The sequence below is a fragment of the Dendrobates tinctorius genome, unplaced genomic scaffold (assembly GCF_039654945.1).
Source record: "Dendrobates tinctorius isolate UK_male_01 unplaced genomic scaffold, ASM3965494v1 ptg000098l, whole genome shotgun sequence".
Lineage (NCBI taxonomy): Eukaryota > Metazoa > Chordata > Amphibia > Anura > Dendrobatidae > Dendrobates > Dendrobates tinctorius.
The window spans coordinates 19798354-19813253 of NW_027361766.1; the positions used below are offsets into that span (position 1 = coordinate 19798354).

Genomic DNA, 14900 nt, shown 5'->3' on the forward strand with positions numbered 1-14900 from the left:
CAGCTCCAGGCTTCTTTGTCTCCAGTACCCCCTTTTGTTTGCTAATCACTTCTCTCTGGTGTTAGCAGTGGACGCTGTGACTGGTAAAAAGCTCAGAAATGACTCAGATTGCAGGATTTTCCAATATAGAAAATGTTGGTCACTGTCACTTTTTCAAATTACAGTTTAATCCTCCACCGGCAGAAGAATCCAGGTTAATGCAGGTTTTTTTCCCCCCCTTTCAGTCAGCAAGAGATGAGACGGATTATACTCAATTTACTCGCATTTGAGGGTTGGATCTTTATCTTTGTTGTACCGTGTCATTAATCATTCCTCCCCACATTGTAAATGGTCTTACATGGCCCAAATAGGAAGATTATTTTTATAGTACATTCTCACTACACATGTGGCAAATCGGTTGCAAACAATGAGCAACAGTAGTTGGCAGACTTCAATAAGCACATCTCCGTGTAATATGCTGGGGTGTCGGAGATTGTTTTCCTCGTCTTATCTGCACGATTTGCGACTGCTAGACAACTTGAATACATGTGTGGAATGCCTGTTTGTTAGGGAATTCCCACATGTATTCAGCCTGTCAGCAAGTCACAAATCATGCAGATAAGACAACAAAAACTAAATCTCCGAGCACGCTAAAATACTCGGAGGACACCCGAGCATGCTTGGGGAAAACCCGAGCAACAATGCTACTAGCCCATCACTAATCCTTACATACGTAAGGTTGCCAGACCTAGGCCTCTTGGCAGGCAAAGACAGATTTAGATCCACATGTGAGAAACTCTTGTCGATTCCCTTTTTTAAAAAGTTTATATATTTGATACCAAAATCAGTAATAAATTCTGCACTCACAAAAACTGAAGATCAACTTGTTAATAAAACAAAATACTAAATGTAGACAAAAAAAAAAATGTTTATTTCCCCAGCTATGGTAAAACAGAAATCCATGGGATCAAAATGTATCTACATAGGAAAATAAAGATGAAAAAAAGCATTGGAAAAAATGTTACTATAAGAAGCACAAGGTAAATGACATCTTCCTTTCCAGTGTAGTACCAATAATCCTGGCTTTTCTAAAAACGGATACAATGGCATGTATTCTCATTCTTCACACAAAGTGATGGCCAATATGAACCGTGATACAATTGTTGGTAGGGCAGGAACGTCTCAAATTGCGTATACAGCCCAAAATTATGTTAAGTACAATAGGAAATTCTCTGCCATGTAAAAAATGGAGAAGGGCAAATTCTTCTCAGTGACACATAGCAGAAATAGGATTCTGAAGTGGAAGTTCTCGCTTATGAGATTGGCTCTCTTCCATCTCCAAAGTAACAGACTACAAATCGAACACTTTCATCTAGTTTGTAGTCTGTTCCTAAAGAGTAAAAAGGAAGCAACTTTTCACATCAATACTGAACCCGTCTTTTAAAAATTTAGTACAGGCAATTCCAAAAAAACTGCTGAAAGATTCACAAAAATACGTCTATTTAAAATTAACGTATAAGCGGAGGACCAAAAAAAAAATAGACGCAATATGTACAAATAAAAATATCCCGTGACTTCACTGGACAGGACCATATGAATGAAAAGTCTGTAGAATTCTCCATTATGGTGAGTTGGAAAAGGGTCCAGCTCCAAAGCGTCTTCTCACAACAGCTCAGAGATGGCACCTCCACCTAAAAGATAACCACAAAGAGGTAAAACGAGACACTTGAAGGAGATGTTCCATCTTTGCATAGCAATGGCTATAAAGTCATCAAATTGAAAATCTAGATTTCTTCTATTTTCATTGCAGTTTTGTTTTCAAATACTTCGAGTTTGTTTTTCCAGAAAAGCTAGATTTTACACTTGACACTATTATAACCAATACAAATGAAAAGTGGGGCATCGCTTATACTAGCAAAGGCATGAGCAGGAGGGATGAAGCAGCAAAGCACAGGAGCCTCTGGATCTCACAAATACTAAGTTCACACACAGTCCGGTAACACAGCTACAAAGCACATGGTTCTACTGATAAAGGCTTTTCACCAATTATCCAGTACGTCCGGCGGTTGACCTACCAAATGAATATGATCGATTATTTTGAGCAAATTTCATTCTACATGATCTTCTGATAGACAGATTCTTCGATCACGGACTAATATGAATATCTAAACATATTGTTGGTCACTGCCCAAATTCTAAGTAAACGGCTGTGGATTTGAATGGTGTTATGCTTGACATGTTGTAGCAGAGTTCCTACACTCTTCCATTAGTTATCAAGTCTCTGACCCAATGATAAGAGGGTAGAATCACAGCCACACCATTCTATTACTTCCCTGCACCAATCTCTATGGATTACTGCAGGGTATGAGTAAGAAACTGAACGATCAGGTTTCGATCCAATGTCAAGAGCTGTTAGCCAAAGCCTCTAAAGGGGGCTTCACACATAGCGATATCGCTAAAGCGTCACCGATTTTGTGACGCAGCAGCGATATTGCTAGCGATATCGTAAAATGTGATACTTACCTCTGACCGGCCCCCTGCTGGCCATCGCTGATCGCGCGAGAACGCCCTGGGCCGTTTCTCGGCGGCGGCTTCCTGCTGGCGCCGATGAGCGACGCGTGGACGCGGGCGGGAGGACGTCATCATTGCCGCATCTGACAGGTAAGTAACGACCGCTGCTACGTCGCTGGTGAGATCTGCCTGTTTGGCAGCTCACTAGCGACCATTTAGCGATGCACCAGCGATCCTGACTGGGTCGTATCGTTGTCGGGATCGCTGGTGCATCGCTAAATGTAACGGTGCCCTAACACAGTAGACTGAAAATTAGTTTACCACGTGAAGAAAGAGAAAAATGCAGACGGCACCGCTGTTACCATATAAGTTCTGGTGGTGTGCGGTATCCGGAGCACTTGATGCTAGCTTGATGCTTCGGGTGCTGGTCTGGAAATCCACAATGCGAATATATCCAAAAGGAAAGAGACCGCACTCCATGAGCTGGTGTGAACAACGCTTGATTTATTGGCACATGCGGTACATGTCGGCCGGGGGAGTGATATCAGGAGAGGAAAAACAACTGACAACGGCCGTTTCGCGCTATCAAAGCGCTTCGACAGCCGACAGCTGTTTTTCCTCTCCTGATATCACCCCCCCAGCCGACATGTAACGCATGTGCCAATAAATCAAGCGTTGTTCACACCAGCTCATGGAGTGCGGTCTCTTTCCTTTTGAAAATTATTTTAACTAATTTCCTCAGTGCCCGTTCAAAAAGCTTACATTACGCCTCTCCATGATAATCCACAATGGAGGCCCGATTATGTCTTAATTCATTTTGACACCACATGTAACCATTTTCTAGTGTTCGATAAGGTCTTCTAAACACCAAAAGAGATTTCCTAAAAAGGAATGTATCAACCTACATTAAATTACTATCCACAACAAGATACCGAAACGGATACTTCTTTTTCTAGCTGTAGCTTTTTTTTTTTTTCCAGTAAGTGATTATGGGGGTAGTGGTCTTGCCAAAACATTCTCTGCAGACAGCAGCTCAGAGATGCTCCACAGTAGCCACATAGGAAGCAATACACTGGAGATAGCAATCAACTACCATAGAAGAATTTTCTAGGTCTATGCTCTGATCGGTGCATAGGTCACAATGCAGGAAGAGAATGGGAATGGCGAGAGCAATAGTGGATCCTTTCTTATCTATACATCTATACACAGGCGATACTCCTCATTGTAATATAGTGATCATGATCCAATCAGGAGAAGTCTACTTATTACGAGGCATAGTGGCCAGGGTGAAAAAAAAAAAGTTTTCAGGATTTATTTTTACATGTAGATGACATTCACAGTTCCAAAATTTGTATTACGGTAAGGGCATCAGTCTGTGGACCATTTACATACTGCCCTTCCCTTATTATTAATTCCGCAGGGAACAAGTCACTTTTCCCATCTCGGTGCCGAGATCTCCATATGCACATGCGCCGCCTCCCGGCGGCCACTTTCCCAGAGTCTACTGCAAAGGAAAGCATGGCCGAACTGCGGGGGGCTCTGGTCTTTCACAAAATGTTGGCAGATCCCCTCCGCAGCACCGGACAGAGCGCAGCGGCAATCACCTGGACAGAGCGCGGTGGCAAGCACTGGAGACTCACAGCAGCAGCACGGATAAGGTATATCTGCATTATAAGATGCACCCCCAATTTCCCCCCAAATTTTGGGGGAAAAAAGTGCATCTTATAATCCAAAAAATACGGTAAGTATTTGATCCCCTACAACCATTAACAGGTCTGGCGCCTATAAAACAATTAGAAGCTCCTAAGCAACTCATTACCTGCATTAAAGACAGCTGTCTTACATAGTCACCTTTATAAAAGACTCCTGTCCACAGACTCAATTAGTCAGTCAGACTCTAACCTCTACAACATGAGCAAGACCAAGGAGCTTCCTAAAAATGTCAGGGACAAGATCATAGACCTGCCCAAAGCTGGAATGGGCTACAAAACCATAGGTAAGGCGTTGGGTGAGAAGGAGACAACTGTTGGTGCAATAGTAAGAAAATGGAAGAAATACAAAATGACTGTCAATCGACATTGATCTGGGGCACCACGCAATATCTCACCTTGTGGGTTATCCTTGATCATGAGGAAGGTGAGAAATCAGCCTAAAACTACACGAGGGGAACTTGTTATTGATCTCAAGTCAGCTGAGACCAGTGTCATCAAGAAAACCATTTGTAACACATTACGCTGTAAAGGTTTAAAATCCTGCAGTGCCCTCAAGGTCCCCCTGCTGAAGAAGGCACATATGCAGGCCTGTCTGAAGCTTGCCAATGGCCAGATGAGACAAAAATTGAGCTCCTTGGCATTAACTGAACTCACCGTGTTTGGAGGAAGAGAAATGCTGCCTATGACCCAAAGAACATCATCCCCACTGTCAAGCATGTAGGTGGAAACATGTTTTGGGAGTGTTTCTCTGCTAAAGGCACAGAATTACTTCACCACATCAATGGGAGTATGAAAGGAGCCATGTACAGTGAAATCCTGAGTGACAACCTCATTCCCTCCACCAGGACATTAAAAATGGGTTGTGGCTGCGTCTTCCAGCAAGACAATGACCCAAAACATACAGCCAAGGCAACAAAGAGTGGCTGAAAAAGAAGCGCATTAAGGTCATGGAGTGGCATAGCCAGTCTCCAGACCTTAATCCCATAGAAAACAGACACCGGGAAAGGTGAGAGGTCCGGCACCTGCGCACTGCAGACTCTGCTCTGCCCTCAACAGGGCAGAGCAGTGCGCCTGCGCAGGAGCCACAACGGGAAGCAAAGAAGAGGACGCCATTGTTAGAAGATGGGAGACGCCAGACCGGACAGCAACACCAATCGGACCAAAACCGGACCCGGACCGCCCCTGGGTGAGTATAATATAACTCGTTTTTCTTCTCTTTCAGGTTACATCGGGGGCTTATCTACAGCATTACAGAATGCTGTAGATAAGCCCCTGATGGCGGTGCCGGCAGCTGCTAGTCAAAAAAATAGGTGATAGATTTCCTTTAAAAATAGAAGGACCAGGTAAGACTTTGCCAAAAAACATATAAAGTAGCCAAAACAGTTCTAGAGGAGAATTCTTTGGACAGATGAAACGACGATGAACCTGTACCAGATTGATGGGAATAGAACACGTGCTGGATGTTGCAATTGATATACACACAGAACCAAATTGGTGAATAGCTGAATAGCATTGAATATGATAATCTTGATATATATCTGCAGAAAGGGTGAATGGCAGACAATTCAAAAATAAGAATCAAAGAGGAGGCTGAACTAGTGGTCAAGAAGAAAATGGAACAATTATATTGTAATAAAATACCTTTATTTTAACAGAACAATTGGTAAGTGGTAACAACAAAAAGGTGTTCGCACACTAAAGATAAAATTGAATTATAAACAATAAAAATAGTTAAAAACAGCAGAGCCACCAGGTGAGATAAATATTCATCACAACCAGGATATATAGAATAGTTCTGCTGCAGAGGCTGAGGATAAATGTTGTCACTAAGTAATTATTTTTCACGTGCAAAAAATAGTAGTGTAAGGACCAGAACCTAACCTATAAAGGCAGAAAAGAGAGATATTCAAATATTAAATTATGTTTATGCAGGTATTTTTTACAAGGCTGTTAGGCATAGGAGGCAGGGTGGAAACACCAGTGTTGTAAGAGAAACAATATAACAAGACTGTGTTGGGAGCAATATGATCACTGCAGCAAGATGGGAGAAAGGAGATGTGATTACCAGGTGGGTGGTGGATGCAAGTGCGGCACACTCTTAAACGCGCGTCGGGGGGGGGGTTCTGGTCCTTACACTACTATTTTTTGCATGTGAAAAATAATTACTTAGTGACAGCATTTATCCTCAGCCTCTGCAGCAGGACTATTATATATCCTGGTTGTGATTAATATTTATCTCACCTGGTGGCTCTGCTGTTTAATATTTTTATTGTATATTATTCAATTTTATCTTTAGTGTGCGGACACCCTTGTGTTGTGGTGTTACCACTTACCAAATGTGTTAAAATAAAGGTATTTTATTTCAATAATAGTTCCATTTTCTTCTTGCCCACATGTTCGGCCTCCTCTTTTTGGTTCTTTTCAGATTGATGGGAAGAAGAAAGTATGGAGAAGGTTGGGAACGGCTCATGATCCAGAGAACATCACATCCTCTGTAAAACATGGTGGAGGCAGTCAGATGATACAGACATGCAAGGGTTCCAATGGCACTGGGTCATTAGTGTTTATTGATGATGATGTGACTGAAGACAGAAGCAGCCGGATGAATTCTGAAAAGTACAGGTAAATACCTTCTGCTTAGATTCAACTGAATGCAGCAAGGTTAATTGGAGGGCACTTCACAGTGCAGATGGACAATGAACCAAAACATACTGAGAAAGCAACCAAGGAGTATTTTTTTTTTTTTTTTTTTAAGGCAAAGAAGTAAAATCACGGATCACATACAAGTATGCAAAAGTGTACTTTTTTTCTCTTAAAAAAAAAAAAAAAAGACAATTTTGCATATGCTAGTGTTAACACTGTCGAGGTTGTAAACTCTTGAGACAAGGCCACTATCCCTTTTGTGTCATTGTAGGATCTCTAATATTTTCCAGAATTCTTGCTCCTAAAGCATTACATATTGCTACACCGTTATCAGAACACAGGGGGGTAATTTCAGTTACTTTCTACAAAGAGGGAGACAACAAGGGTACTTCAGTCTTAAACCAATCATTAGCAGGGGAACTGTATGATCATGTGTTGGATGAGAATTGCTGAAACTTACTGGCTATAGACGTGTGCCGCTTACTAAAATGAAAAATGTTACTAGTTGAGGATATCTGAAAATATATAAAAAAAAATTGGCACATAAAATCTGAGCTTCTTGATTTCCCTTACAAGCATCCCTCCTGTAGTTTGAGTACTCTATCTGAAGTTGGAAATGGTTCCCACCTGGTGTGAAAGGTTTAAGACGAGTGTTTGCAAGAGGATGGCGGCTGCATGAAGCCAGAGCCACAGGGAGCAGTATTGGGGTTCTGCACCTATTTGTAAAGTGCTTACCTGTCAGCACTTGTGGCAGCTCACTCGGAGCTTTGCCTTTCATTGCTGAATCCAGAGGCATGCCCCTGTCACCCATGAAGGTTTTCGATTTAAATGGCGAATCTCTCTCTTTACCTTTAGCTCCTTTTGGTCGTCCAGATTGCTTCTTCTTGGATTTACTGTCCCCTTTAACTCCCAACAGCGGGTGAATTTCTGTCATCAGATAAATGTGAAGAAATTAGAGATTTGCAAGTGAAACAGACAACTAGACACGGCCATCAGCAACCCACAAATACGTTTTCGTCAATGGAGGTTCCTGGTAGATGTGTCTCGTCACGTGCCCCTCCATCAGCAGGCATGTTCAGCTCACTGAGAACAAAGGCTTACAAGAGTGAATGCAGATGCGGACCTGCCAGTTCTAGGCAACAAGTAGCAAAGGAATGAAATAGATAAATTTACACACTTAAGCAGCACTCAGGCACTTTAACATTAACACCTACATGCTTGAAACTGCAAGGTCAGCAAGGATAAATATCTGGAAGTCAATGTGTATTATTGACAGGGTTATTATTCACAATATAATACATTATATATATATATATATATATATATATATATATATATATATATATATATATATATATAAACTCTAATTATAGTAATATTACATGGCATTAGAAAAAACAAAAAAAAAAAAAAATCTATTTGGCTTTGCTGTATGAAAAATGGGAGGAAAGTCCCCACTTTCCCACCACTGCTTAATACCAATAAACAAACTTTTACCAAAGTCAAGGAAGGTACAGACTAAAGTCACAATAGAAACTATGTTTAATCAATCTGTAACAAGTCCCGGTGAAAAGAAGCCATAGACCAGGATTACACATGCGAGGAATACGGCTGAGTCTCGCATGTTAACACCCAGCACTCGGGAGCGGAGCGTGTGGCTCCATGTATAGCTATGCGGCCGCACGCTCCACTCACGAGTGCCGGCGGCAGTGCCGGGTATTAACATGCGAGACTCGGCCGTATTCCTCGCATGTGTGATCCCGGCCATATTCCATGTATTGCACGGCATCACCGGTCTATTTCCATCCAATATTAGAAATGAGGTTGGACCTTGCACTTACCATCACTGGGCACTCCTTGTAACTCAACCATTGTGGTCTTTGGTTTCTTCTTTGGGGGCGGTGCACCATCTGAGGAGGCCTGTCGCTTCTTCTCTGTTCCTGTCCCATCCTCGGTCAGTGGCATTTGACCTGCATCTGGAGGGGGTCCATAGGGATTTTCCTCAGGATCCTCTACTTCTGGAGCAATGGGAAGGTATAAAAGTGCTTTTGTATCTTCTAATTCTTCATCACTGCAAAAAAAAAAAAAAAAAAAAGTTGAAAAATATTTTTACATTTCTTTATTGTGTCTGAACATACAAAACAATTGTGTACATGGTGAACAAGGAGGAACAGAGTAAAAATACTAAAATTATAAAAGTTTATTGATACAAAAAGAATTACAATAAAAAAATACATGAACAATCTTAAATTTGTATGAGTACAATATGATTTGGTCCATAGGTGAAGAAAGAGGCCAGTGAATAAGTTAGGACATAGCGGCAAAGTGTGAACAACAAGAAAGTTTTATCCAGTGCTGGAAATTCTTAAGAGACATGTTTGTCAACTGGTACCCCTATATTCAGTCATTACTCTGTATAAACTAGTAACAGGAAAATGATCCAATTGAGGAGTAGTTATCCAGTGTCTGTTACCAAGTTAGCAGTGGCTTTTATGCTGAGCACTATACATATTGGGAAGTACAATCAATCCGGAGAATAATTACCCATTCTGTATATCAATCCTGCCTAGATCAAGCCCCTGATGTAGCGATATTGATGCAAAACGCACGTTGGGGGAACATGGCCGAGGAAAATAATAACAGCCATTAATAACAGCAGTTCATCGCATTCTGGTTTTCAGTGTGGAAGGTCGCATCATGGCACCGTTCAGGATGAAAACTGGATATCGCAGAGATGGATTACAGCGTGGGACAGTATGGCTTATCTGCACTTCGGACAAATGAGGGAAATGGTTGTTTACTATTTTCTGTCTTTAGACAGAAGGCTTCAATGGAATAAGCGTACGGTGAGTATAACTTTTATTTTCAAATAAATGTGTAAAACAGTGTGGATTTTTATTTCAAATAAAGGACTTAATCTGGCAGGGTCATTTTTTACAATATGACTATGGGGTTAATAATGGGGGCATCTCACAAATGCCTCTACATTACTAATCCCTGAGTTTGATGTCACCTGACAATAAACAGGTGACATCAAACCCACAAATATTACCCCACTTGCCACCGCCACAGGGCAAGTGGGAAGAGCAAGGCTAAGCACCAGATTTGGCGTATCTTATGGATGTGCCATTTCTGGGGCAGCTGAGGATTGATGTTGGTAGCTTGGGATTGGGGCAATATCTCTGACCCCTTCCCAGGCTTTAATATTAACCCACAGCTGTCTATTTAGCCTGTGCGGGTTTGAATTTATACGTCTTTTTTCTGGGGGTCCCCCAAAAATTCACCAGGAAAGGCTAAGCAAACAGCTATGAACAGTTTAGGAGAACCATATGGGCATTGACTCTTGTCCCAGATTATTAACCACTTTCTTACATCGGACATAATATTCCACTCATGTGTCCTGGGCCTATTTGACCAGGGGCGGATTATTACATTGCCGTCGGGTGTCAGCTGATTCTGACAGCTGACACCCGGCACTAGTTGCCAGGAGCGGTCACAGACCCCCCCAGCACTTTATCCCCAAAAAGCTGCGATCCAACATCATCACAGCATTCCGGAGGCCTGCAGAGGGCTGACAGCCCCTCTGCATCGGAGACCCTGCGGAGTGACGTGGGGTCCCAATTGTTGCCATGGTGACCCAATGTCGTCATGACGACATCAGAGTCCCCAGAGCTAGGAAGTTTGCTGATCATGTACAGTGCATTATCAGCAAGTCTCTCTGTCAGTGCAGCACCGACAGCATCTATGTATGGCATGGCAATGCTGCTAGATCTCCATGCCATAGAAGCAATCAGCCTGCAAAAAATTGTCCAAAAACAGTTGGAAAAAAAGAAAAAAAATGTAAATCTTAAAAAATAAAAATCAAAAAGAAAATTTTTATAATATATATATATATATATATATATATATTATATATATATTGTGGTGTAGTTACCACTATGTCAGCTAGGGGGCGCTGTGTGGGTGTCCCAGGACGGGTGTACAGGCACATTCAGTGTGGTAACAGGAGCAGGGTCCTAAATGACCATTATGGGTCTCAAGGTGGGTGGCCTTGGGATGCAGGCTCCAGGGTGTATTGATCAGCAGAGGTACTGCTGATCTTTCTGTTACACTGTGTCAGGGAACCCTGTGTGTGTCTATACAACCTTTAGTGATGTCATAGCCATGTGATCACCTGTGGGTGTGGTTACAGGGCTATGTAATTGAGGTGTTTGGCACATGTGAGAGAGTGTGGAGGGAGTCTGTCTGAGTGTGGACAGACTTCCATGTGTCCAGGTGGGACACTACAGAGAGTGTATATGGGGAGGACTACAGCTCCCAGCATGTGCTGAGACTCTCAGTCCGAGTCTGAAGCCACGGACATTTCTGTTCCTTTGCCTGAAGTGAAGGTTACATTTCAGTGTTATGCTGTCTATGGTTTATGGAGCAAATAAACCTTATGAACTTTGGGAAGAACCTGCCTCATGATTGTCTCCCGCTGCACCTGAGCGAGTCACATCCCTACAATTGGTGACAGACTGCGGGCAGCGACTCCCAGAAGCACGTGTGGCAGCGCTGGCGATTCTGAGCCAGGAGAGCAGACGGTCTGACAACCGTGAGTAATACTGACTGAGGTCAGAGAAAGTGACTGTATTAAAATTTGTGGGATACCTCTGAGGAGAAGAGGCGTCCAGGAACCTGTGTGGCCGACACAGGTAACAGACAGGAGTCTGTGTTGCACTGGGGTCAGTGAGAGACTGTGTTCCTGGAGGGGTCAGTGAGCAAGGTCCTGGAGGGTCAGTGTTGGGAGGTTCTGGGAGAGGAATCGGATCCCTGGAACACGTGCTATGACCTTGGACCTGGTGAGGCTGGTGTGTTGGGAGACCCTGGGAGGAGGGTCGGCTCCCTGAATAGCACCCGGTGTGCCCTGTGTGTTGGACGGTCTCAGGTGGAGACGGTACGTCCTGAGTGGCACACGAACAGGACATGTGAGAGACTGTGCATGTGTTTTTTTTTCTTTTTTTTTTCTTTTCCTCTGCAAAACCTGAAGGTGCTTGCTGTGGCTCAGTGGGGTCACGAAGGTCTCGCAGCACAGGGACCTGGTGTTTTCTTTAAGGGATCTGCCCTGGGAGCATTGGTAGCAGATGCTGTCTGTCTACACCATCCTGCTGCAGCTTTATTGCATGTGACTAAGCGGATACAGTAGTTGTGGCTTTACACAACTATTAAGGGTGAGTACCCTGTATTATTGCTGCATAACCCATTATACCTGCACTGGTAAGGCCCTATGGGCGCACTTTTGTGGCTTTTTTATCTTTGAGGGTGACAAGCGGCTTCCGGTGGATCGGCGGGTCCACGAAGATGGCGCAGCAGGAGCTGCAGTGACACCAGCCGCTGTGTATGTGTGTGAACAGCAGCCGGAGGTGCCGGTGATCAGTGACAGCAGGAGCTGTGGTGGTGCCAGCAAAGACTTGTGTGGTATCGTGAGAGACAAACTGTACTGTGTGAACTGTGGCATAAGAAGTTCTGCAGAACGGACATGGGGAAATCCCAAAAGGGGGCGGTGACCCAAAAGGGAGTGGTAACCAAAAAAGGGGTGGAGTCCCAAAAGGGGGCGGTGACCCAAATTAGAGTGGTAACCCAAAAAGGGGTGGAGTCACAAAAGGGGGAGGTGACCCAAATTGGAGTGGTAACCCAAAAGGGGGTGGAGTCCCGAAAGGGGGCGGTGACCCAAATTGGAGTGGCAACCCAAAGCGGGGTGGTGGTCCAGAAAGGGGCCAAGTTTGAAGAAGTGACAGCACTAGGTGACTCAGTAGGTACGTCTGGAGTACCGCAGTGTATGTGCAGGTCTTTTTCAGAATGTGGAATATCCTTTCCAGGTAGTAATGACGGGCCACAGATGTGTACAGTGATGCTGCACCGGGAAGGAGCCTTTGGTCGGCTGGACTCAGAGAGTCAGGTGACTCTGACAGGAACTCCTCTCGTTTTCTCTCTGACCGAGAAAAACGTCAGGGTTCACTGTAAACACGGGGTCACGGTGAACTACGCAGTAGACACAGTAGTGTTTGAGGGGACCAAAGGTGGTGAGTGCCAAGGTAGCGGGATACCACGGGACTTAGTCTATGCCTGGGAGAGGGGCCGGGACTTTCTTTTGTTTGATGACGTTTGGTCGGATGATGGAGATGCTTCGACTGTGGGGCCAGCGGACACTGAGACAGTGACGGCTCCTGACATGGACAGGTCAGAGGTAGAACTGACCAGAGGAAGAAGTACATCTGCCCAACTGACGGACCTGACGTCTCGTGATAAGACAGATGGTGGGCTGGGAGATGAGACTACTGGACTAGACACATTGGTGCTGGACGGTAACTGGAGGGTTCACTCGACTGGGGTGACTGACCCAGTGGTACCCTTTAACGATATAATTAAAGAGGTAGTGGTGCGACACGTGATGGACAAAAGAGAACAAGATCGTGAGATACAGCTGATAAAGGAGACTGTAACAGAACATGTCGAACGGGAAAGAGTCCTAAGGCAAGCAGCTGAGCACAGAGTGGATGAGCTGGAGAAGGAAGTCTCTGAGCTCAGAGGTCACCTGTCAGCATGTAAAACCATGAACAAGACCCTGTTGGAAGATATGGAGGTGCTCAGAGAGGCCCAAGAGAAGCATCAACAGGAGATTCTCAGGAGAGAGGATCAGCGTCGCTACCTGGCAGAGGAGCGAGATAAAGTTCTGCAAGAACTCAGTGGAGTAGTAAAAGGTCTTCTGCAGAAGAAGTGGATGGGTGAAGACGTACAGCGGCCGTGCCCGACTGATAGCAAGGCAGAACTGCCAAAGCCCATCTTGGAAAAGGGTCCTGAAGACTGTAAATCTCAGGAAGATGGTGAACCAAGAGCTGCACAAGACAGTCACCCGGTCTTGGCAGATACCTTGAGGGAAGTGTCCGTGGGGAACCCAGAGCCATCTGTCCAGGATGAGAGCAAGTCCATGACCTTCAAGTGCGTGATGGAGGTACCCGAAGACGTGCGAGAAGCGTGTACCAGCGAAGGTGTGCATGAGACCTTTAAAAAGGCAGTAAAGGCCTATAGTGTGAGCTGGGCACCAGAAACAGACCAGTTGGTGATACTGGCAGAAACGGAAGACACAGAGAGAAGGGTGGCTGTCCTGAAGGAGATGCACCTACAATGTCTCCGCACGAAACAGATGCTCGTGGAGCGTAATAGGAAAGCCGCTCGACGTCTGGAGCTTGCAAGGGAAGCACAAAGTCGGCTGGGCTTTGTGGAAGACATAATTCCGGTACCCAGAAATCTGGTGGGGAAAGTCGTTGGCAGACTTGGAAAGGTGATGCAGGAGATGGTGAATCGATCCTGTGTGAAGAGAGTGAGGATCCCACCTGCTGGTGAAATCCAAGTCGTTATTGAAGATGACATGGTTCCTGTCATTGTGGTTGGTTCGGTGGAAAGCATTGGGAAGCTTCGCTTGCTCCTGGAATATCGGGTAGCGTACCTGAAGGAGATTGAGCAGCTAAGACAGGATCGGCTGCAGATGAATAAGCAGATACAGAACGTCAGGTGGCGTCCACCTCCAACCCAAGTTGTAAAGACCCGAAGGGATCCTCCAAAGAATGAAAGGACAGGTAGTCGAAGACAAGAACGTCGAGAGTCCGCAAGTGGCAGTTCTAATCTTAGTAGCATAGGCACGAGACCCGGTGGTGGACGTAGCGACAGAGGGTCAGACTCATACCAGCCAGTTAGCCCAACTGGACGTGGGACTCATGACCGTATGAACCGGGAGAGTCAGCTAGTGAGAGAAAGGTCGGGTGATGGAGCGCACTGCAGACAGATGGAGACTAAAGAGTGCCTGGTCACCCTGACGGACTTTGACGGGAAGGCCAAAGCCCAAGGCCGAGATACTGACCGCTGGGGGCGGGGGAGGCCTAACGTAAATATGATGCAGTATGACTGCCGAAACAGATGGAGACGGTCCTCTCGATTGGTAGGGCAAGGTGACATGAGTGCCCGGTCTCAAGATCCCTGGGTGATGTCATGTGTTCAACCCCACAAGTTTGAACAGAG

General features: G+C 44.7%; 1 protein-coding gene across 2 annotated transcripts in view; it reads right to left on the reverse strand.

The window, feature by feature from the left end:
• Positions 1-889: 889 nt before the first annotated feature.
• The window catches only part of RBBP5 (RB binding protein 5, histone lysine methyltransferase complex subunit), a 58867-nt gene continuing 44856 nt past the window's right edge, over positions 890-14900 (reverse strand). The window contains exons 12-14 of one of the 2 annotated variants that reach the window (XM_073587194.1): positions 8687-8916; positions 7581-7772; positions 890-1670 (exon numbers count right to left, since the gene is read on the reverse strand). In XM_073587194.1, the coding sequence (XP_073443295.1) occupies positions 1642-1670; positions 7581-7772; positions 8687-8916 (451 nt within the window). In that variant the 3' untranslated portion in view covers positions 890-1641. The remainder of the gene's footprint in view (positions 1671-7580; positions 7773-8686; positions 8917-14900) is intronic. The other variant, XM_073587195.1, reaches the window with a different exon arrangement.